Consider the following 25,889-nt stretch of genomic DNA (forward strand, 5'->3'; position numbering starts at 1 on the left):
AGAAGCTGCTGTGGACACAGTGTTGTGCTTGGGCTCAAAGCTCCTTACATGGAATAAATTCCATCTTCTGGAGTATAAATAAATATTCCTGTAGGGTTACAGGAGTGGAAATATCACTATTCCCTGCTTTAAATATTTTGAGATCAACTATAATAAATTTCAAAATTACTACACTTAAAAGAGTATGGCACTTTGCTTTAATGTGACTCCTAGAAAGAACTTCAAGTGCTCAAGAACTGGACAGGTAAACCTTCCAGTTCACATTGGAAGATTCGTATTATTAGATTCCTCAAGTCAGAACAGTATTAAAAACATGACTTGCTTCAGAGATATAATGATAATAGCCATTTAAGTCAGTGATGTTAAGTTTTACGGTAGACATAGCAATAAAGAGTAGCTGCATCTTCATCTCCTTTCCACTCTCTTGAACTGGAAGTAAGGATTTTCTTTTGTGTTACAAGCTAGACAGTTTTTCAAAACTCTTTTCTTTTTTTTTTGGTGAAGCTGTGATTAGGCAGCTTAAAAAAAATGCTCACAATTATAAATTAGAGTACTAGAGAAATTAGGACTCTAAAGTAGTCTCTGCACTTCTGTCTTTTGCCAAGGTTGTGTCATCTTGCAACACTGGCTTACTCTTCAAGTACTGCTCCCCCTGCACAGGGCAGGAATTCACACCACTTTTCAGGTTTTAAGATCAAAGACTGACCGCATTATCATCACTTTGGATAAAATAGCTCTGTGCTGCTGTGACTTACTGGCTAGCAATATTTGGTAGCAAACCCAAGGACTTGGCTAATGGAAGAAATATGAAAGATAGCTATAAAAAAGGAAGTGAGAAAGAATAACACTAGAAAAATGCAGGAAAGAAAGAGGATGTACAACAGAGATGACAGAGTGAAGAAAAAGTAAAGAAAGAGTGAGACAAGTGAAGCATAGAAGGTGCTACAGAATCAACTACAACAAATAGAGAAAATTAAAAGAAACAGAGAATAAGAAAAGTGATGGAGAAGGGCAAAGGAAAAAAACACTAATCTGAGATGAAGTGTTAGATATCAGGGTGAGAGTGTGGTCCACAGTTACAGTCCAGATACAAGAGTGAATGACTTCAGGCAGCACACAGCTGGGGAGAAGGTATTTGCAGACACCCAGGCGCTTTGAGGGAAGGACTGCATGGATGTCTGTGCAGGGCCTCATACAGCATGTGCACAATGGCAAAAAAAAAAAAAAAAAAAAAAAAAAAAAAAAAAAAAAGATTTTCGGGATGACAGATGCTCTGAGGTGGAAGACTTCTGTAAAGCTTTTTCAGTAGCAGAGTTTATAGCCATTACCACAACACATGGCTTCGTTGTAATTTTCCATGTGAAAGGAGGGAAAAAGAAAAAAAAAAAAAAGCCTCTCCCCTTCACTGGACAAGTGAGTCAAGTATAAAAATACTCCCAAGCAAATGACAGCTTTTCAGTTCATCTTTACATCTAACAATGACAGCTGTTTGCATGACTCAGACGGATGATTCAACTGGTGTTGGCCTCTCAGCTCACTGTAGAAAGCAGGGAAGGAGAGAAGCAGTTTATTTTTAAGTATACCTCGCTAACAACATTTTGATGAGAAATCCTTTAAAATGCTTTCTTTCCTTGAGAACTGAGGTCTTATTTAAAGTCAACTTCAGAAATAAATAAGAGTAAATGGCTTACAGGGAACCTGGAGACAAAGCAGGAAGCCTTAAAGAACAAAAAGAGCATACTTTGAAAATACTGTGTGACCCTATAGGTGCTCTGTCAAGTCTTAAGCAAAGGCCAAGAGTCAAGACCCTGTTTCAAAAGGGCTGCAGAGACCCACAGTTTTGATCTCCTCACCTAAGGCATGAGCCAAAATATACTGTGAACTAAATCTCTTTTAAGGATGCACATCACCTATCCCTATAAAGTTGATTAATTTTTCAGCTACAGGATTTTTAAATGTCAGTAGAGTTACCAAAGGGAGAGAACGCTGCCCAAAGGATAATCTGGACTAGTAACAGCCCTTTCAGAAATACTAACTTAACCTTGCATGGAGCAGGAATATACCCGATCCAGTTTTCAGAGACACTTAAGCTTGAGTATGAAATGGTCACCTGTCTTGCTTTCAGCTGGGATAGAGTTAATTTTCTTCCTAATAGCTGGTATAGTGCTGTGTTTTGGATTTAGTATGAGAATAATGTTGACATCATCAAATGAGCAAAAGCCACAGAGACAGTCACCAGAAGGAAAAACAAAGGGCAGTTAACTTTTTACTTTCTCTAGACCACGCTTCAAAATGGAGGTAGGAAACATCCATTTTCCATTCTCAAAGACTCTTTTCAGCTCTAGTATCATATTAAAATTCGTATCCCCAGAAATCACAAAAGCTTGGCCGCAGTTATCACAGTCTATTATTTCTAGAGGATAGTTCAACATGTTACAAGGGATTCTCTCACAGCCTAGCTTACGGCAAAGCACAGCAAAGGAACAGATGGAATAGCAGTTAGTTCTGAGAGGAAACTAAAACAATATCATAGAACATGTCTACTTTAGTTGAGAGCAAGGACAATGGTAACAAAAGCAGCTTGCTTTGCTCTGGAATATATCTTTGATGACAAAAAAGCTCTTCGTGAACAAGGTAAATTCATTCTACAGATGACATCTTTATAAAATGTGCATGCAGATTCCCAAAACGTTTTTGATGAAAAAATACTACAGATTTTCAATGAAAATAAACAGTAAAACTTACCCAAGGTTATGTTTAGGCTTAAAACTCTGCATCTTAGACGATGGTTTGAATTAATCACCTCTAAGTGTGAATAATTTTCATGCAAACAAGCCAGTTTTAATCTGGGTTGTTTGTTTGGTTTAACCTCAGGGGTTTTTTACCCTCAGAATCTCAGTAATAGAGACAGTAGTGCTTCACACTGTCAGAACTTCTGAAAGACTTGAAAATGCCAGTGGACCCTTTCCACTCAGGTCTCAAGCACATTAGGATTCATCTCTGAGAGCAGCCATCCTACTCAACAGAGACAAGCAGAAATCCCAGTGCTCTCCCGAGATAAAACTGTCAGAAATGCCGAATGATTTAATGGCCTTGTCCTCTTATGTGCAGTCATACCCAGGCCAAGTACCAATGCTCTCTCCAGCACCAATCTAGGAGCCTTGCAAATTGTACAGGGATAAAAGAAGCATCAGTTGGATATTCTTTTTAATGCTGGCTGGTAGGTTGACATTTCATTTGTTAAGTGAGTCTGGCCATGACTTTTAGTCTGGTGTTTTCTTATCATTTTTATTCAAATTACAGCAATAGCTCCCACTCTTCACTTTGGGGAATTTACTATGAATTTCTGAAGTATGATCTAAGGTCTACCTCTGGAAAACAGCCACATTTTTCTTATATCCAGTAGAGTACAAACAATACTTAGAGATAAAAATCCATATATTTTGCTTTGCTTTTCAGAAAGTGAAAGCTGAAAATAAAAATAAAACAATTTATGTAACACAAATGACGAGGCTGCTACTCCTGTAGCGCTCTAGCTTTTCCTACTTGCATACTGTGTGCATGTGAAAGCAAAAGATAATAGAATCAGTATCAGATTTACAAGGAGTGATAAACTGGAAGACATGGATAAAAGGCCAGGTAGTTGCTGTGTTCTAACCAGGAATATAAAGGAAGTGACTATCCATCTCTTACCTATGTGGTCTCTGTGTACGGGCCCAGAAGAAAGGATTTTTAATGCTCAGAAATGGTAAGCAGGTAAAGGCCAAGCCCTGCTGCTGGTATCCGTAAAGGAGGTGGAAGGAGAGAGTTGTATGATCACAGCAGGGTGTAAATGTTAGACGGCTTGAGTCAACACTGCATTTGCCTTGCTAGAAAGCTCATGAAGGTAGCCATTGCTTCAAATCAGGAATTCACTCTATACAGTGTTTTGGAACAAAGTGAGCAACAACTTGCATTTTCCTTTCCTGCAGAAAGAAACACTCCCTAGGCAGCAAATGAAAGTTTTCTTTATGAAATTTCTTTTTATTTTTCCTCCTGCCATTCCCCCTAATTGTTAACAATAAGCTGTTTACTCCCTGTCATTGGATTTCACGTGGTTTCCTGTAACACCATACCAGGCATATTTTTCATGTTTTACTGCTGAGTAGAGTAGCTTAATGATCATTTTAAAAAGAACAAGTCAGGTCTCCAACTCCCTGGACCTTCTTCTGGTATGTCCCCCATGGTTTCTCAAAGTATCCACAGCCAATCAATAAACAGTCCTAAGTACTACTCTGCTACTAGTACTGGGAGAGTAGGTTAGGTGGTCTCCATTTTTTGCACAGTCACATTAGTGCAAGTTATAGTCTAACCTGAAAGGAACAATTCTGCAGCTCAGCAGGTAACAGTAAACCCTGCCATTATAGTGAATGCTATGCAATTCCTCAGCCTTTCAAGGCAGTTGAAGTTGCAAGTAGCACAGCTGCAGTAACTTCAGATCCTGGGTGATAAGTCATTTTGCCTTGCCATTCCATGCTTCAGCATTAAGAAACATCTGCTTCTGAAGCCATGATCGTGCAACTAAGAGCCACCGATGTGGTGTTCAGGAAACACTATGAGAAAAGGCATTTTAGAAACTCACTAATTTAGCTCCAAAGACGAGGAAGAGAGTGGAACTCTTCTGGGCAAAGTTCACGACTCATGAACCTGTTGGCTCAAGTGGTTGTAATAAACTCAATTTCTGAAAACTCTTGGAAGGAATTATTTCTGACTAATGTTTGAAACAGCTCAGGCTTAGTTCTGTTATGGGGCAACTGAACTTATATTGCTTTTGTAGTTCTCGTAGGTGAATACTAAGATGACTGGAATGCTTTTACCCAAGAGCTTGATAGTTGTGACTGTTTTGATAATCTCTACATTGAAAATACTTCATTCAATACTAAATTGAAAATACTTCGGCTAACTTAGAAAAGGCTACTCCTGAACGTGAACTGGTTTTATGAGGTCTAAAAGAGGAAAGGGAAAGTACACAGGGCCCAGAAGAAGTAAAACTCTGTAAAGTGCTGTTCTTTCAATAAACTTAGCTGAAGTTTATTTCTAGTCTGAGCAGTATACTGAGAAGGCACGGAGGTTTTCAACAAAAAAAGACCCCATACTGACACAGATATTTTCATTTAGTTCTATTACTGACGACATCAATTGGTGACAAAGTTTAATTATTTCTATTATAAAATTTGTACTGGTCAGCAGCCCTTGTGAAGATGACAGTCCCCTGTGAGCTGGCTTCTGCATGATCAAACACATAGAAGTGTTTCTACCCCAAGATCTAAATACATTACGATCTAAATACACTCAAGAATTTAAAAACCTGACAATTAAACTGAATAAACACAAACAATTAATTAAATCTTGACAATGAAGAAACTGGCACAAGTTGGAAACTTTCACACTGGAAAAATTTTGAGCCAGTTTTACATGAAAATTGGCAATTACAGAGATGTCTAGGCAAACACAAAACCACATGTTTATTCTGTGAATTACTTATTGTGAGGAGACACAGGGAGTTTATAATGGAAAAAGAGGACTCAGTTCACAACATGTTTAAATTTATATTTCAGCGTATGGAGAAAAATAGGAGCTATCAAACATCATTTCATTGGCTATTACAGATACTGCCCAAAATATTCCATACATAGAGGGAATGGCACCACTGTTTTCACAGAAATATTTTAGGTCTGTATCCACAGAGTCTGCAGGGAGGAAGAGTGATATAAAATAGTTTCACAGACTAAAAGAATACCCAATTGACCGTGACTTGAAGGTAAATACGGGTCATCTCACAGAGATAAACATTTCAACATGAGTTCAATTATCTTAAAGAAAAAAAAAAAGGGGGAAAAAGAAAAATGAAAATGTGATCTTGACTAGACTGGATGGTTGCAATAATCCATCCAGCTCCTTTGGGTAGAGAATACCATGTTTTTACTTTACTGATGAAAAACATATTTAGAGTATTTTTCGTTTTAGCAACCTTCTGTTCTCCTCCTTGCTCCTGCCTCTCCTTAAAATCAAGTATTTTTAAGTTTTGAATTTGGAGAATGGAATCACGCAACTAATCAATCAGCCTTTACATCTGAGATCTCATCATTCTGAACATTACCTCATACGAATCTCAGTGATTGTGCCTGCAGGGCTACCACTGCTTTCTAAAAAGATTACATGGACCAAAAGAAACCACTTTGTTTTGCCCTCTGGCTTTCTATGTGAAACAAGTGTCATGGTGAAGTGCTGACAAAATCCTCTCATGTTTTCTAGCTTTGAAAATTGCAGTGTGCTGCAATTTGTTGGAAGCACACAAGCAAAATATAGAAAGGGGTTTTGATTTGTTTTTTAGGGCTTTTGTTTTAAATAAGCTACAATACAATACTTACCAAAATGTGGGCAGAGAACAGAATTGTTCCCTTCTGTGCAGAAATAAGGACAGGGAAAGGAGAAATCCTATGGACTTTTTTTTATATTTACCCTCTAAACATGAACGCATACATAACGGGTTTCAGATATGCAGGACAATAAAGGTTGACATTCATCCTTGTGCAGCATGAGACACTAGCATCCAGGAGATGTTTTGAAAGTTTAGATGTTTTTCATGCTTTGTATATGTCCTACACACTGAATTACACCAACTGTTACAAATTCTTTTCCTTCTTTACTCCTGCACCACTGTATTAGAGCACCATCCCAGGAAACAGAGCAAACTGCTTCCCAGATAAGCTTGCAGCAGCACACGATCGCTCAGTGGATGCTCTGTTTTAAACCAAGCTTTTGCCATCTGTTCCTCTGCTAATTATGAATGCTACATATATCCGCAACTACATTGCAAGGAAAAAAGTGATTAAAGCACACATATTCTTTCTACAATGCATCTTTGTTGTTTATGTCAAATTAAAAGCAATACCACCCGCCACACAGCACACAAGTCACACAGTAGTAAGACCACATAAGGGCAGACGCTTATAGCTTCTCATCTGGCAATAAGCCAGCGGTGATTGCTTGGAGTCCAAAATGTATTGTGTATAGCCAGCAAGACAATCTTCGCAACTGTTGCCAGAATCACACACATTTCTTAAGTGGGGGTTACCAGTAGCTTTGCTCACAAGAACACTTGCTGCCCAGGTCAGGGTCATGCAGGATACTGATCAGCAGCTAACTAGCTTTCAGTTGTATACTCTCTAAAGCCCTTCCTGCTCTCCTCTCCCTCTAACCATACCACCACCATCAACCTGCCTTCTTGGAATCCTCTCTAATGGACCAAAACATGTTTTTCCTTTACTTCCTTTCCATTCTGTCTGTGTTTATAAATTCATTACCTAGGTACACAGACATACGTCATGTTCTTCATTTCCTCTTTCTGACAGGCATTTTCCATGAGGAGAGATCTCTGGGCTTCAGAAAAGACTGTTCCAACCGTGATTTCTCACCTAATGGAGCAAGTCTCCATCACAGCCATGACTCCTCTGGCTGGATCTGCTAAATCATCCAGCATTCATTTGCGTATGACACAGATTGTGTGTTTTGGGGCTTTTTATTGTTTTATTTCTGGTTTTGTGGTTTTTCTCCCCCATTTGCTTGCACCTGTAGTGTCTCTTTTTAAGGAATAACTGAGGAAAACACATTTATTCCACCATTGCAGTTTCAGTAACTCTTAATTTGAGGAAGCTTCAGCTTTAAAATCAGTCAGGCCCTAAGGCTTCAGCTTACTATCTTATTTTATATCTACATATCTCCTTATTGAGTTCAAATTTTATAGACAGTCTTGCATCATTCTGGATGGAATACATGAACTGCACCATCCCTGATATATCAGTAATGGCTTTGCAATGACGGAGGTAGGTTTCAAAATAGCTTCCAAGTTTGCAGCTTCTTTCATTGCTAATGAAAGCTCCAGCCATGCTGAGAACGTGCCACATCTATCTCTATTTGTAAGGGGCCCTGCAGTAATAGAATATTGCTCATTCTTGGGGCCATATTCTGCCATTAAACCATGGATGGAGCATCTCAAGAGAAACTAATCCTGAGGCTTTGCAATTACTTAAAAAAATACTGATATCAGAATATGGCCCATAAGAAGTTGTTTGGATTTTTTTTCCTTTACATACAGAGGTGGGACTATTTGTGATGGCAGATGTTGCTTTAGAAGTAGAAGTTTCAATATATTTTAAAATGGTTCTAAAATTGTTTATATTATCTTTCTATGAAAGCTCAAAAATTGTCCATTTATACCCATTAAAGTTTCTTGTACTGATGTTCAGTCTTGTTTTCCCTTTTACAAGGCATTGCACGTGGATAGGAAATGCTTACTCTCAATCTCTAGCAGTGCTATCTCTGGGAGGAGGCAGAAATTACCCTTCATCTCAGGTTATAAGAAGTTCATTAGAAGCCACAAAATCTTTGCTCTGCAAATCATTTTAACATTTATTAAGATAAGATACAAAGCAACTCTTTATGAGAGGAGCCAAAGGCTTTAGAGAAATAAAAGGAGACTAGATATAAAAATAGACATTTGTATCACATAAGGATCATCATTTCAGTCCATCTTGCCTCATACTCCAATGAAAATAAAACATTAAGCGTCTTGTTAGATCCAATTTAACTTTGCTATTTAAGCATGAGGAGACTAATAAATCTGTGGCCACTGATCTGAATTACTATATACCTCCTTATGAGAAAATATATCTGGTTTACCAGTTTCCTTCGTCCTGCAGAACTGCAATTATATGCATAACTGACAGTTGTGCAGTATTTTTCCAGTTTATATTTATTCTAATTAAATGTGACATGATTTCTTTTTGGATTCTGTTGTCCTGAGTGAATCATAATGTGGAGATTCGTGGTTGTGTTTAAGGAATGTGGCAGACAATTCTGTATTTAAATCACTAATTATCCAGTGGCTATAGATATCCTTACTGAAGGCAGCATTCCTGTGTTCTTTTATGTGAAGCAATTTCTTTTTTATTCATACGAAACAAATTTTAAAAAGATTAGTAGATTTAAAATTTCTAAGTCATCAGTTTCACCAGATGTAGTTTAACATTAAAATAAAATGACACACAAGAAATCTGTTTTGCATAAAATCCCTGCTTCAACAGGAAATACCTAGTCCCCCTTCAATACGATATCAAACGAGAGGTGTATCTACCTCGTATTAAATAAATAACAAATGTCTAGCTATCATCAAAAAGATTGGTTACCCTGGCTTCGCTTAGAAAAAAAACAGACAACAGTTATCCCTTATATACCTTGAGTGAAGCTTATGTTATCAAACCAGAAATGAATTAGACCCAATAAACACTGCTGTCAAATACTGGCACATATATCCAAAGGAAGAATACAGACCTGTTAAGCTTTGTCTTTCTGTATTCCAGCACCGTACATAGCTCAGTAGAAAAGCACTGTCCTGGGACTTACATGACATAAATTTTGTTGTTAGATCTGGCATTAGCTTGATGGATAACTCTGAACCAACTTTATTCTCTGCTTCCACATCTGTCTAATCTAAATATACACCTCCTTATGGCACAAAAAGCCTAGGTATTCTTAAACGAGATGAAGGAGCCTTCACCCACTGTGCACAGTGTGGGCCCCCAAGGGCAGGTTCAGCCCAAGAAAGCTCGGCTGTGCGCACCGCTGCAGATGAACACACTCTGCAAAACTCCCGTGAGAGCAAGGAGTGCAAGTGCTTACAGTATATTAGATATTGGCTCATACTAACAGATTTCTCCTAGAAACCAGTGTTCAAAGTACAACAGACTTGGATAAAGCGACCATATCTTAGAACAGTTCCTTTAAGGTATCACTGCAATAGATTTGTACATACTGTAAATTTTTCAGATAAAGGGATTACTGAAATTACTCCCAGAAATAGGAGGGAGACAAAACACATTGGAATAATATGGAAAGGCAAATATTTCAGTTCCTGTATAGTACAGTTCAGTGGAAATATTTTAATTCTGTGGTTTTAGAGTGACAGCACAAGAAAATTTGAAACTGTTTACCCCGGCTATGGGGCTGAAAATACAGAGGGAGGTGGAATCCCTGTCACTGCATTTATGAATTCTCTAAAATTGATTTTTATTAATATTTACCAATTGTAATCAAATTCTACCAAGAACCTCAAAATCTGCAGTATATACAGAAACACTACTCTAAAATCAATGTTCTCCACTCACTCCCTTGAACAAGGAACTCCACCTCTCTTCTTAATCCTGCAATTATGATTTTCAGCCTTCCGCCCACTCCATCTATAAAATGTAAGCATCCCCCCCCCTGCCCCAAACTCCAGTGACTGCAGCTGCCTCTACCTCTCTACCTCAATATTCTGTTCAGGTTCAAGTTGTCTAACTGCTACAACTTGAAGAGAAAGGCTGAGAGGATATATATACAAACAATATACAAACACTGTAAGACAATGCTGAAATAAACTTCTGAATAGCCAATGAAACTCAGGGAAGGAAGGATCTCCAAGCTAAAAAGCACACAAAAACTGTTCACAGAATGTGCTGTGAAATTTCAAATGAAATTATATATACAGCTGAACTTCCTGACTAGACAGTTTCAAAATAGCCTGCATAGACAGACACGTATCACTACCTCTAGCAATCCCAATGTCAGAATTCAACTATAAGCCATGATATATTGAGACCTTTTTTGAAAACCAGTCTGAATACAGTTTAGCAGTAATTTTTAATAAAGTATTTTCTATCTGCCCAGGAGAAAGCAATCAGTGAAGTGGATTTATGACACTAAGTTCATTAAGAGGACAGCTAAGATCACAGAATTAATTGATGCCCCCTTGTACCTTTTTAATGAGAATGATTTTCTGTTACCCTGGATTACAAACGAAGCTATAGAAGTGACAGATAAAGACCAATCTACTCCCTGCCAAAACCTCTATTCAGTAGCTTAGCACTTAATCTGTAAATTGAATTTTGAATCATATCTCAGCATTGGAACTCATTAGACATTAGATGTTCAGCCCAAATGTGTAATTCAATTTTAGCTGCCAACCTGAAAATCCACCAATGATAACTGCTGGAGTTATCTACCTGATGACAGACTACTTAAGCTTGGTAACTTAGCAGGAGTAAGGCCCTGTGTTAAGATGAGACAGAGTTAAGTGTTGGAAGTACAGAAATTCACACCAGACACAGCAGCATTACCTTAACTTTGCTCTGTGTCAACTCCACTTTCTTGTTTTGGTTGGAATCTATAAAATGTGTACTTTGTAGACTGTAGATGTTTGATTTTCAGATAGTTTGATTCTTCCAGGGACTTTGACAGAGCTTCTTCTATTTATGCTGGTCAGACACCTAATCTTTCAGCTTTTTCCAATTACACAATGTCCTCCAAAAGCCAAAAAGAACTGTTTAATCTAACTGGTCTTTCACGTACAGTTGTTCTTTGTCTAAGAGCACAGGAAGATGAGGAATATGAGAATCAAACTCAGGCCTCACTGAAGTCTTTGGGAATTTGGTCATCAGCTTCAACGTAACCAGGACTTCAGTACAGTTCTTTTGGATGAATCTCTTTTTTGGTTACACAAGGAAAGAAATAATAAAACAGCCTTGAATAAACAGACTGTATCTAAAATAAAAGTTTTCATACCCGAGATGTAACATTTGACCTCCATTTCCCTCTTGTAAAAGCAGCTCAGCTGTCTCACCCCAAATTCAGACAGTGTCATATTTTATACACAAAAAATGCACACATTGTTAAAGACACGCTGACTGAAATTACATATTTCTAGCCTCCTAGTTAAAACCATAACTATAGAGCAAACAGTTAAAGTATCTGAGACAAAAAAAGCCAATAATCTCCCTGATGTTCAAAACATAGTATCATAACTAAACTTTAATATTTGGCACTTGAGAATAAGAAGCCTGATTTTCTCAACCCTAATCCCGGACAACCTACCTGAAATAAAACTTGTTTTATTTATCCATGTATATGTGAGTCTGATAACAGTTGTTACGCTAACAGACATCAGAACTTGGCCTCCTATGACTATTTTCAATCCACCCATTTTGTACACACTGACATGGCTTGACATGATGCATGGCTCATTGGTGTGGGTTTTCCCCTCCCCTCTTTTTTCCTTCTACAAGAGTGAGTTTTGAGAAATATATAAACAAAATCTACCTCACAACTGTGTATCCGGTTTTGATTTGCTGTTTTTTTTTCACCCCCCCATGCACAAAGGTGCTATCATTACAATACATCAAAACTGGCTCTTCCGTTTTTCTATTCATTTTTAACCTCATGGTCATCAAGAAACAAGAGATTTCTCTTACGTCCTTACAAAGGTGGAGCATGCTATTTACATCATTTTATTTCTATATAGCTCCCACTACAACTCTTAAAACACACAGTCTACATCCAGAAACATAATGGAAAACTCACCTCCCAGGAATCTGACAAAATTGCAGTTTAAATTTGTAATAAAAGTGAGCCCCTACAGAACAGAAATCCTATAATATTTTTTTTTTTTTGGGGGGGGGGGGGATGGGGGCGGGCAGCAGCAGAACACAGGAATGCTTACTCTAAAAACCTGTAAAACATATTAGTGAAAACTTCAAACCTACAGAATTCCATAGCAGGGATATGATTTGTGACTGCAGCCTACAGAACATTTCTGTAAGTGAGGAAACAGTTCAAGTTATAATTTGAAACATATAATACAGAAACTAACACTCTAGTTTTCTACTGACCTATTTAGCTTTGGAGTCTTCGGTAATTCCTAAGGAGGCTGGATAAGTGCCGGTTAATTACAAAAAGCTGGTGCTCTGTACCTTCCGAGTTAATTATTCTGACATAAACACCATTATTTTTCCCCTTGTCCACTGCAGAAGGGAAGTGTCAAGTTTGAGAAGGGCATTTTTAGGAAGCATCTCTCTTCTGTTTGTAAGAAGTTGATTATGAATTACGTTTGCACAGATTCAGGCTCATGTTTTGCTATTCTTTTAAACTTCACGCAGCTTTGGCAAGTACATCTCAGCTGTACTTTTCAATCACATTTATATTCCAGCCTTGTCCCTCTTTTGAGTAAGGCTTGCCCTAAGAGACAACCTATGTTACAGTGGATAGACTTCTAAATCACATTTCAACTCAGTTGTACTTCAGTCAAGATCCACCAGAATCCATACACACAGTCTTCACCTTCAATAAAATCTGAAGGTGGGCTTGGAATGATAAACCCCTGAGAAGCAAGCCTGAGGCGCCTGTGTCCCACCACATAACTCAGCCACTTTATGGATTGGGTACATCCATTACCCAGCTAGTAGGTATTCTTCAAGTGTACTGTACCCTTCCTTATGACTATTTTCACTACTACATAACTAGCAGGGCCTGAACAGTTCTCCAGGAATATATGTATTGATCACTGAATCACAGAAAAACCTATGCTTACATTTGAGGTGAAAAAAGTAGAAAGTGTGATGTTCTGGTAATAAATTGTTGGCAGAAAAATACTTTATTCTGCCTGTAGGCATAGATACAACATAGAAAAAAAAAATGCAATCCCAAACTAAATAGCTTCTCCTTAGCATCTAGTGTATCAGGTGATATCTTGAAATTGGTTGAGTCCTTAGTAGTGAGATCACATTGAAGGCATGTACTGTCCAGGGAAGAGACAGCAGAAAGAACCCGGTCTACACAAATGAACCGCTAGCTCAAAAATCCCAAAGGATCAGGGGACACTTGGGTATCGCAGATCAGGTTCCACCACACTAGAAGTTGTAGGGATAGGGAGCATGACAACAATCTGCAAGAGGCTTTCAGCTTGTCGAAAAGACACATGGGATATAAAATTCCAAGGCCTCTAGAATCCCAAAATCCAGGTTCTTTTATTACAGTTTACTACACCATAATCTTTTTTTATAACATACAAGTGACATATTGAAACTGAAGAGCTCATTAAGATAACTTTTTAAAACATAACTGTGGGTGGAGTCATAACCTTATTCCTAAATTCAGGAATAGGGTTATTTTGGTCACCAGTTATCTACTTATTTATCTCAACTTCAACCAAGGAAACTTTTGCTCTCCCTCTCTCAATAAACATTCTGAAGCAAATCCACTCTTACACAATTACCTTTGTATGAGTAAACTAATACAGTATATTATTTAAAACAGGGTCTTTTCCCCTAGGATGCTGGAAGGCCTTTGGCTCACCAACTCCATAAAAAAATTGTCTTTCTTGAATTTCAGTGATCAGAAGTGTTCACGATATTCCTGATTAAGTATTCTGTCCTATACAGTGTACAATTTTATTTCTTCAACAGAACCAGAAATCTTTCATTTTATGCTATTCTACAATACGTTTGCTCTCCTCAGAGTAGCATTACTTTCGTTACTTAGAATAACTCTGCAAATCAATAGAAGTACACAGGTTTTCCCTCCATCTATTTCAAGCTGAGCTGCCAGGACCCAGAATAAATTTGTGTTAGCTCTCCATTCCATGACCTTCTACTTTGTACTTTTAAATTTCATTTCATTTCTATTACTTGTGTTCTCAAGGTCTTCCAATTCTGCCTGCTCGGTATTCCAACCCTTCTCAGTATTGGTCGTGTTTTCCAACTCTCTGCTATCAAGTTTCACTGCCACACTTCTAATTTTGGGCTAAACAAATCAGAGCAAGATAAGTGAAACAAGGGGAAAATCTGTGCAGAAGTGTGAAGAGCCAGCCCAAAGTCCAACAATTCATCAGTTGCAAAGCTGGAACAACACAGGTCCCCCAGTTCCTAGCCCTGTATTTGCTTTGTCACCTAACACTGCACTTCTGATCAAGCGCGAGGAGGAACTCATAGGCTCAGAAAGGCAAATGTACATGAATAACTGACAAAATTGTCCTTTTAGTGGATCATATCAGGAGACAGTAGTCTGTGACCAACCTGGGAAATCTATTATATTATCTAATCTACTTTTATATAACTATTCATGTTGCTGATAGTTATACATAACTATTTATCCACAACAAGCCTGAGAAAGGTATACGCAGAGATGATATTTCATGCCTTGCTTCTTAGGCATGCAGATTCTCAGAGGATCTCCAGGCATATAATGCATGGGGGTTTTAACATGATAGCCTGAACTGAAATTCTGTAAGCAATAAAATTTAGAGAAACAGCTTAGTTAATGCTCAGAACGTGGTCTGGCAGCCTGCCATGCATAAACATCCACTGAAACCAGAGTTCATGCCAAGATTCTTAGCTTTCAGCTTCATAGAAATTCCTTGTACGGTGTAATACTAGATCTTCTAAGTTCATTTAACTTTTTTCTTCATTTTTGCAGTTTAATCCATAGCTAGTTGAACTTATTACCTTTTCATATATAAGAATTAATAATGTAATAGACATAACTCCAAGTAGAAGTAATAGAATTAGTCTGTTCATATAATTTTGATTAAAGACAGGCCTAACACTAAGAGGACACTTACTCTATGCCTTCTGTGCCAAGCCTCTATGAACACAATGAGATGCTGCAGTGTGACCTATTACAATAATGCGTATGGCTAGTCACATAATAAATGCTTTCTAAGACTCATAAGAATTCACTTCACACTTAGGTGTCGAATTTGCACTCGAACTCCTCTTAAGCCAAAGGATTTCTCGACAGATTTGATCGAAAGATCGAGGCCTTAACATTTATTTTCATAATATCAAGAGGTCTAATTTGACTCTCATATCCCCAGCGTCTGCTGTTCGAAGCCTCAAATCCATATAAAGGAAATAGCTGGGGTTCCTTCCTCCAGACTCCAGCTTGCTTACTTTTTTCTTTTTCTAGTAATTATTTATATTGGTTTAGTTTTTATGTTTTAGATATTTACTAAACTAGACTTAGTCAGTTACTTAGGTATGTATCAAGCCACATTCAATATATGCATTAGGTGAATAATAAATTACCTTTTACCGCAGATCCTGAGCTCTGTCCTTTCTTTTTTACAGCTTCAACACACAGTTGTGAGGAAGAGAAAAACTATTATCCCCAGCTATAAAATGGAACTTAGGGCAGAGCTAAGATTTTGCCATTGGTCACATAGAAAGCCCATGGCAGAAAAGGAAAAAGGGGTGGAAGACAGACAGGAATATCAAGTTGAAATTATACTGAAAGCTTATTAATACATCAGATGTTACATCATTATTGATACTGGACAGCTGGAAAATATACAAGATTTTCAACAGCACGTGCTTCACAACAGATCAGTCACACTGGTCTTACTATTCATTTACAGGCTCTGCTTGTTTTTAAAAATGAAGCACTTGAATACTCTACAAATTGTGTTCAAATCATGTGAAAAGATTGTATTGTAAAGTATTGTTTTTATTAGATCCCTTGAGGCCTTTTGAAAACGTTGACAGGTCATCATTTCACACTATTAAATTCAGTCAGACTTAAAAATTTAGCCTGATTATGTAGTTGTAATGCAGACATCAAATGAGGTATACTTCTGTGCTCCCTTTTCACGGAAGAGTAATGACTGCTGTGCCATTAAGTGTAACTACCATGCTGTCTTTGCTCAAAAGAAATATGGGTCATACTAAAAAAAAAGATCAATAGCTGTCTTCTCAAATCAGGCCATATTGGACCATAGTTCAATAAGGCTGACCAACCAATTGATTTTGAAAAGAATAACTGAAAAACTTCAGAGAAGCCCAATTTAATATTTTATATTCAATTATATATCATCTGTAAAGAAACCGACCCAGTACTGCAACATTATGACAGATTTATATGCACATAAGTGTGCACAGATGTTTGTGCTCCATGCATGTACAGACTTTAAAGTAGTCACACCCAAAACAATCAAATCTCAGCTCCATACATGCAGTGTTTTCTCCTACTGTACATAAGGACACACTTATGTAAATATTTGTGCGATTTTATTTATATAACATGACATAAAATTCAGAAAGCTACTAAAGGTAATTATGATAATTACTACAACCTTGCTTCTGCTGATTTACAGGGTATGAACTGGGCCACCTGCTCTCTAGTAGCTGTAGTATCAGACCCAAGAAGATTTTAACTGAAACATCACTTCTATACTCCAGCCTCCTGTGCAAAGCCCGTATCAAGAACCTCATCTAGGTAAGGATGTATATATAGTTACAGCTTGGGAACAAAGGAAAGATGGAAAGACAGTTTACCTACAATTCTACAATTATGAATTAAATGCTAATTTACCCCATACATAGCAGTTAATACTGTAATGCTGCATCTCACCAGGCAGGTTTTTCACAAATGTTTTAACAATCTATCCCCAACACCACAGCCACGAAGCAAGGACCAAATTTCTTCTAACATCCCTGCATGCAAGAAGCGTGCTGTCTCTACTATACCTGCTACATTGGCAGCAACTCTACCTATTCATGTCTTCATCTGTGGACACAGAACCTCTCACAGAAGATTACGATGCAGTAAATCACTTTGGTTGAAGATAAGTTAAAAAGAGCTTAATTATAGAGGCAAGCTTTTTATATTTTCATTTTGGAAAAAGCTTAGTAGGAGATGATTAGTAGTCTCTGTTAATTTGCCACATAAAAAGGTTTCATGGATAATCACACACATTCGTAATATGATAGTTTTGAAGTAATTAAATAGAACCATTAAAAATGTTGAGTAGAAGGATACCTAAAACCTTGCATGAACTTTATACTATTTGCTTTTGCTTGGCAGAGGACTGGTTAAGAGGGTTTTTTCCATAAAATGATTCTTCCTATAGAAAAGAGTTTTGAGGCTTTACAGTTTTTGTTAGCATTTTCAGAAAGTCTAAAAAAGCATTTTCAGTTGTGAATTCTTAACACATGAAAGAGGTAATCTTCATGAACATTTTCCACAGGAAGAAAAATAATTTCTCTGACTGTGAGACTGGGGAAAGGAGACAAGAAGAGGAGTTACAAGGAGTCCAGGCTTCAAAAAAAACCAAAAAAAACCCCAAAACCCAAAAAAACTACATAAAATGAAATAAAAGCTTTAAGCTCAAGAAATGAGATTAATACAAGGTCTCGGTTTGGAAGGAGACTGTTGAAAGATGTCCCTTGCTATAAATCTGTACCTAGTTAAAAGTCGTTTTGGATTAATTTGTCGGTCCTTCATTCAATTTGCCATTTTCAAATACTGACAAATTCTCACATCAAGTTGGATGTAGAAATTAACAAGTGAAATCCTAAGCCTGCATTCCCCAGGAGACTAAACCAGATATTAACAAAGATTCCCTTGGAGTCTGGTAAAAATATATGAATCCATATTAACTGTAGAATCCCCTTAATAAAAACCTAGTTACATTGAAATATAGGCTTTTCCGGACACCTAATATACAAGAACTTCAACAGTCCCAGGAGATGGAAGTCATTCACAGTGACAGCAAACAAATATACATTCTGACATTATCTGTTGATACCATTGTTAAAGCCATACTTTGTTATATTGAGATTCAGAGCAGCATGATTTCTGAGACGCAGAGGTGACCACAGCTACAGAAAAACGTAGAGAGAATAACCTAGGCATAGACAGGTCACATTTAACTGTAATACTTTGACTTCCTCTTTGCAAAGTAAGATACAGTGTTAAGACCACAGAGACAAACACGTAGCATCAAAGTTTAACTTGTTAATATACGATAGGACACCAGTGCTTCCTAAAAAAACAAACAAACAAAAAAATTCTTCGGGAATAGTAGTAGCAGAACTGGTAGCGAGCTCTACTCTTCCCTTTCCTAGAGTCACACTGCAGCCACAGCACACAAATCCCACGCAATAAAGAACACTTAACCTCAATATGCTTACGATCAACATTAACAGTAATGTTTCCTTTATCCAGCCTTGGGCAGACTGAAGTAGGGTTTTCTGTGTGTACTCCAAGAAAGCTTTTTCAGCATACAGACAACAGAAGCAAAAGGAGCTCTGTAAATATTTACCATGAATGTTACATTTCCCTTTCTCCAGTCATTGACTTAACACATGCAATTTTATTCAAACTAGAGGAATTCAAGAATTAATTTTAAGCTTAAGAAAGTGATTTGTTTTGTACAGATACATTTCATAACACATGCTGAAGTTGCCCCTATTTTCCAGACTGAAGAAAAACTGAGTCAAAGCATTGTTTCCTCCAACCCTATACCAACGTCAAAGATCTCCATGAGCAGAATTGACAATAAAATGTTTTCCCCTAAATCTGCAGGCAAAACAAGCTTCACTGTTTACCACCTTGTGGCTTGAACTGGTAAACATTCCCCTCTCTCACACACCCCGTTTCATCATTTTACAGTTAACTAGCCTCTTAAGCAGCAGGCACAGAAACTTCACTCAAAGTTCCTTCCCAAAGGAAAATTGAAGACCGTGCGCTTTCAGCAAGATTGACATCGAGCCCAAGCTGCCTCGATCAATTGGGTAATCAAGAACGCCAGGACTTTCTGTCCAGCTTCCGAACAGCTCTGAACGTCCTTCATACAAGCAGCAACCGGTTGCCCAAGCTGCATCTCTCTTCTACCCACAGCTTCTAAAAGCCAGCAGCCACCCACTGAGAGGATGCTACGGTCAAATGGAAGGACCAAGAAGTATGCAGTAAACGAAGAAGTACTTACATCCCGGAATTTGTTCCAGTACTTGTCTTTATCATACTGCGAAACGGTGCTCAGCCATTTGTCGTTGTCCAGGAAATTACCATGATTGCTGTTACTCGTGATGATTTCAGGATGCCGGCTCTCCACTTGCAGGAAGCACCAGGCAGCGATTACCAGCACCCCCGACATCTGCAAGGAGAGGAGAGGAGAGATGAGCGGCGAGGAGACGAGATGAGCGGCGAGGCGGCAGCGGGGGCAGCTTCCTCGGGCAGGTAAGTTTAAGGGGCCCCGAGTTCGGGCTCGTCTCCCCTTATGCCCCTCGCCAACTTCTGGCTGCGGAGCTGCCAGGTCCGCTGAGACCCACCCCACGCGCCCAGCCTGGAGGGGCGGGGAACAACCACAGGAATAATAATAATAATAATAACAACACAGGTCACCTGGAGCCGGGCAGAGACACCGGCCAGGAGAATATACAGCGTTACGAGACCCCAGTAAAGCCTCCCGCGGGAGCAGCGAGCGCTGCCTCCACGAAGTTTGGCTGCCACGGGGGAGAGGATGCCCCTACCTCCGGGCAGTGCCACACCGGTCGGGGCTCCGAGCACCGTGCGCGCCGCCACCGCCGCCTCCTCTCCTTTGTGCGGCCGCCGCTGCTCGGGCGGCGGGTGGGAGAAGCCGGCGAGCCCAGAGTAGGTGCCGTCAGCGGCTCCGGCTCCGTGTGTGTGTGTGGAGGGCGGCGGGGCGGGCGGCTGCCAGCGGGCGAGGTCTGGCGCCATCTACCCGCCGAGCGGCGGCGGCGCGGGGGCGGGGCACGGGCAGCGCCCGCCCGAGGTGTAGGGCGCGAGGCGCCGCTCGCGCCCAGCGGTCGTCGTTTAACGGTCTCTCTGTGAGGTGCTGAAAAGGCCGTTGAGGCAACGGCGGAGCAGGGCCGCGGCGAGGGGGCAGCTGTGAGGAAGGCTGGGGGTGGCCGCTTCGGGGGGCTCGGCAATCGAGTCTTCAGCGCTGCTGCAGCCTGAGGAGTTACAGAGCTGTAAAACTGGCCTTAAAAACAGTGAAAAAACACCACACATAACTTTTATAAGCCCTGGGTAGGATATGATTATCCTGAAGCAATAGTTTTACAATTTCTGGAAGTAAAGATAATTCGAAGGCATGGAAGTCATCCCCGGTTTCTTAATTTCTTTTTACAAGGAGCTCCCCTCCCTTGGTCAACACATCCCACGCACCACGAAGAGGTTTCTAGAGGTTTCTGCTCCCACATCAGATAATGAAGTAGGGGACAGCCCAGGCTGTCGGTAGGGTGTAAGGGAAAGCCATCTTCCATTTTTTAGAAATGGGAAGGAGGCAGATGAGAGGAGCTACATACCGGTCTAGGAACTAGGGTGAAAGGAGGAGACCTCCAGCAAGAAAGGAGAAAGTTCTCCATTGTCATCTGAGGAGGTGGGAGAGAGGGCTGGGCAATTTCCCACATCGGGATTTGTGTGGCTGTTGCTGTACCCCTTCCTGAAGCCCGTCAGGAAGGCACTCCTCCTCCTCTTACTTCTGAGCATTTCAAGGAATAGGAAAGAGGGAATTTTCGCATATGCAATTAATTTTTAAAATATGGAGTGGAGGCTGTCGTTCATGGTCTCATTCTCTGCACCTGGATGGAAGAAAGAGCTCATCCCCTGCTAATTAATATGGTGCCCAAAAATGAGGACATATACTTTTGCTGACCATCTATTTTAAATACAGCTGTGAGTGCTGTTCCATATGATATTTTTCAAATATGGTTCATCAAAGTGTCTTGTAAATACTGCCTTTTCTCTTCAACAAAGCTGTCAACAGGGTTAAGTCCACTTTTTCCAGACAGGCACATCGTGGGTTTCTTAAGTAACACAGGAAAGGGTCAAGGTTATTAATTTTTTACTGATATATCTGGGCACTGAAGTCAGTATACAATTCTATTCCTAGATCTGGTTTTAAATACAGTTCCTAAATACCACATAACCACAATAAAGCCTATGGGACTGAAAAAACAATGAGGGTTTATTAATTTTAAGAGCAGAGAACAAGCACATACGCACATAAGTACCCCATACTGTATTCTCCTCGTGGTGCACATAGAATCTAATGAAAGCTACAAGCCTGCAAAATATAACCCAATAAAAGCGACAAATAGGAGAAATCCAAACCAAAGCCCTGCAGATTTGGATGTAAATCCATATCCAAGCACCTTGCTCCACCTTCCCTCCTGTACTGGACTATACCATTCTTCTGATGGTGGTCCAGGGTAAGTATTCCTCTCGAATTTCTCTCTGTTGTGCACAGACGTTCCTATAAAACTGTTAGTTTCAGTGACGGATAAGGTTTATATAATTTCCACCTGGCAGTAGGAACACAAGCTTTCTCCTTTCTTACTTAGATTAACAGAGGACTGTGCAGTTTGTTCTGTGTGGGCCTTTTCTGTAAGGCTTTTAACAACAAAGAATTTGTCTTCTCTGCACAGACATTAAAGATCTTGCACCATCTTATATCTCATGGTTAAGAGATTTCCCCAGTGAGCTTACAGAAATCTATTGCCATTCGGCTATACAGAGTTCTGTTTGACTTACGTGCTTCACCCCAGACATTGCTACATTTCAGCACCGTCATACACAAAATTTACCTGCTAAATATTTGGGAATTTTTATGCACAAGAAACTACATCAGTGCTTCCAGTTTTGCATAGATGCGCTAGTTACCACTTTCTTGGTCCCACTGGAGGTCAGACCAATTTAATCCTCCCTTGACCATTTCTTCAAGTCATGAATTGCCAGGCCAGCCTGGTAAAGAGCAGCAGAACATTGTTTCCACCAAAACTTGTAGGAGTTCTACCCACTGTATATTTATAGCAGCAGTTAGTTCATCCCTGTAAAACATGCTTGTTAGCACAGCACGCCAGGGCTCGGTCCTTCAGTGACTTCAGTACGGTTGACTTCACTTAGTATGAAGCAGGCTGATATGCTTTCCAGTCAAAGACCTGAATGATAAATTACAGAAACATCGTATATAAAGTGAGTAATTACATTCTTACTTGTAACATTTGTATCAGAAAAGTGTCTTCATTTATTTAATTACTTCATAATCCCATATTCAAAACATGGCTAATCTTTCTTGATCCAGTAAAACACAGGCTTCCTGTTTAATCCTGATAGCAATCTCTATCACTCGGCAGCTGCAGCATTTCACCTCCACACTGTTTATCATCCATGACTAGAATTGAAACACCCTTGTTGGCTGGTTTTTATCTCTGGACAGTGCTATAATTGCCTCTAATTCTGATCCAAGAATATAATATTACAGATCTCGCTATAGTGGATGACTCAACTATTTGGTATTTTGAATGTAAAAAGCGGCTTTGTTCCGAGTTAGAAGAACTACTGAAGAGTTAAATACCACTTTTTTTCATGCTTGCAGCTGTAAAAAGTGCCGCGGTATTGATTTTGGATATTATTTGATAATTCACTTCAACTGTATAAGTCATTTGATCAGAAGTTGTAATTACAGGCATGCCCTGCCAGCTTCCCCATGCTGTAGCCTGTCCAGGTTCATTCTGGAAGCAGAACCTTCTGGTGCAGAAAGCATTTCACACACTTAAGAATCAAGGGGCAGATCTCGTCTCCAGCTAAATTCCCCACACAGAGGAGTGTTATAGTTATCTTAATAGGGCACTTTGGGACTTTCAGTTAATAGACAAAGCCTTCAGCACCAGTCTTGCAGGCAATATAACTGAAACACGTTAACTTTCCCCTAGACCAAAGCAAGGATGCCTGGAGAACCAAGTCAGCCACTCCTGTTTTCCCTAAAGCTGCACTGAACTTGTCCCACATCACCGCCAGTAGCCAGCAGCTGTGTACCCACTAGTGTAAAGTCAGTAGCAATAGCACATAAACATTGTCGTGTAAAGGATTTTACTTCCCCCAGTTATGCTTGATAGCAAGACTCACTTTTTCACCTTCTTGATTGCTTCCATAGTTCTTGAGGCAGTGGCTGCAGCCTTTGTTGTAGAGCCTCGAAAATCATCTGTGGACTTTTATTGATGGTTTTTCCCCTCCTCCTGTGAGGCACAATTCCACTGGCTTCAGTTTTTTAAACACTTAATCAGGAAAGAAAATCTTTACAGTAACAAATGTTTAATGTGCATTTCTGTACTTTACTGTGTACCAGAGTCCTTCACTACTGGATTAGGAAAATTCAATTCTTGTAATTTAACTGGATTTTAAAATATATCACTAAAAAGGTACATGCGGTGGCGCAGACCTTTATTTAACATCCCTTTGTATCTTCCATGTACTGTTGTATCCTTTTAATAGACGGGAGTTTTATTTCCTCCTGTGATTCTCAGAACTGCAGATTCAGCTTTGTTAGCTCTGCTGGGCAATTGTGCAGAAAAAAAAACTAGTTTAACCTGTGCGATAAGCGATTGTTGGCTTATACAAAGTTCCTGAGACATTTTTCCATTTTACAACAGACCGTAATTCCTCTTCTCTGAAAATACTACAAATACACGTTCTGATTTGACCTCTTTATTCGCCTCTGCTCCTGGCCTCTTCTCTATATAAAACACCCATATTTTATTGCAACAGTGCTTGGAATTTTGCAAGAATTTGCAACCAGGAGTGCTGCAAGTATGTCACATGGCAGGAAAATTATGGTTTTCTAGCAGGCAAAGTGGCACCAGCGACTTTGGAGACATTGCAGTTGGTGCAGTCCCCTGTGTTCTTATCCCTCTGAAGCACTTAACCCCAATGTCAGTGATTTCAGTGTAAGAGAAAACATCCATTGACCTGGAAAGATCCTACAACATGTTCTGCAATCTATTTGCTGCCAGGTATTAGTTGTAATATCCCAGATTAAAGTGAATTGAAATACTGGCAAGTTCTGGGCAAAGTAAAAGCTGAACACAGTTTATGGTAGAGATGTATAAGAAACAAAACAACTCAAGCAAAAGAACAGTAAAACCAATGAGTAAATAAAGTGACTTACCACCTACAGAAGTTGGAGGTGGATTTCAGGACTGAGGTTTTCCCACCTTGCAAAGCTCTCTGGCCCACAGGTATCTAGAAGAAAAAAAAAGAGAAAAATGCATTTAAAATTGAAAACAACTTCTGTTCACATAAAACATATAGTCAAACAAAAGGTTACATTTAAACTGAAAGATGAGACTGAAGCAGGTATTCGCAATGTTTAACTTTCAGCTTCTGAGGCGAATCCTCAATTTCCTCTGTCATCAGTAAAAAGAAACAAGTTCTTCTGAATGATGCCTCAGAGAAGACGACTGTCCTAGCCACTGTGGGTTGTTTTCTGAAGGATGTTATTGACTCCAGAAAGAGCCTACAAAACCAGAGGCACACTAGATAGAAGTTAGGCCTTGTGATTACTGTCCTCAGGACCTGCAGACTAACATAAAAAAAAGAACTTTACCCACATCAGTCTATTCGGGTCATATCAGAACATTCATCAGTTTAAAGACTAAGTGTTTCGTGGGAAGATATTCCCTGCATATTTGACAAATGGTTTCACTTTCTTATCTTTCTAGTGGATACGGTGATCATGACAAAAGTAATTTTATGGTATTTCACAAAGTATCTTGTAAAATGGCAACCTTATTTTATGGTGGCTTTTATTACCACTGGAACTTTTACTAGGAATTGCATCACAAAAATCGGTTAACATAAATATTGCAGTGAAGAGCTCTCACCATTTAATGCCAGTGTTAACTCTGCCAATGCAGCCTTCATTTTCAGATGGAAAAGGTCATTAGAATTAAATTTGTCCTCAGACTTCATACTTAGCTGGGATGAAACACTAGTATGAAGTTTTATAGCTTTCTTCAGCCTGGAAATATCATCCCATGATTTGCCACTGTCAAGTAGTCATAGAGAGTTGCCTTAAGCACTCTCTGTAATATATGAACAGAAACAGAGATTTGCAGATTAACATGTGAAATATCAAATGGGTTTGTTCAGAATTTACCACAGTAAAACCCCTGTTTTGAACATTGGTGACACACCACAGTATCAAACAATAAAAAATAACACCATTTACATTAATAGTCAGATTTCAGAGATTAAATTTGCATGGAAGATAGAGCATCATTAATGGCCGAAATACAAAAACTAAATTTGCATTCATATAAAAGTTAAAGAAGTCTCAAATGTGCTTGTTCTTTCCCTATGTTATCCTTTTCTTTTTAAACTTTCTCTATTTTTCCTGTTTTCACTACTTTTTCTTTTGTCTCTAACACCATCTTATGCAATTTTGGCGTTTTGAGCTG

General features: G+C 39.1%; 1 protein-coding gene across 1 annotated transcript in view; it reads right to left on the reverse strand.

Moving 5' to 3' along the window:
* The window catches only part of SPOCK1 (SPARC (osteonectin), cwcv and kazal like domains proteoglycan 1), a 306,342-nt gene extending 286,127 nt beyond the window's left edge, over nt 1-20,215 (reverse strand). Inside the window, exons 1-2 of the mRNA XM_054217393.1 lie at nt 20,160-20,215; nt 19,616-19,783 (exon numbers count right to left, since the gene is read on the reverse strand). Of these exons, the coding sequence (XP_054073368.1) occupies nt 19,616-19,783 (168 nt within the window). The 5' untranslated portion in view covers nt 20,160-20,215. The remainder of the gene's footprint in view (nt 1-19,615; nt 19,784-20,159) is intronic.
* Nucleotides 20,216-25,889: the final 5,674 nt, after the last annotated feature.

The sequence above is a fragment of the Rissa tridactyla genome, chromosome 11 (assembly GCF_028500815.1).
Source record: "Rissa tridactyla isolate bRisTri1 chromosome 11, bRisTri1.patW.cur.20221130, whole genome shotgun sequence".
In the NCBI taxonomy this organism is placed as follows: domain Eukaryota; kingdom Metazoa; phylum Chordata; class Aves; order Charadriiformes; family Laridae; genus Rissa; species Rissa tridactyla.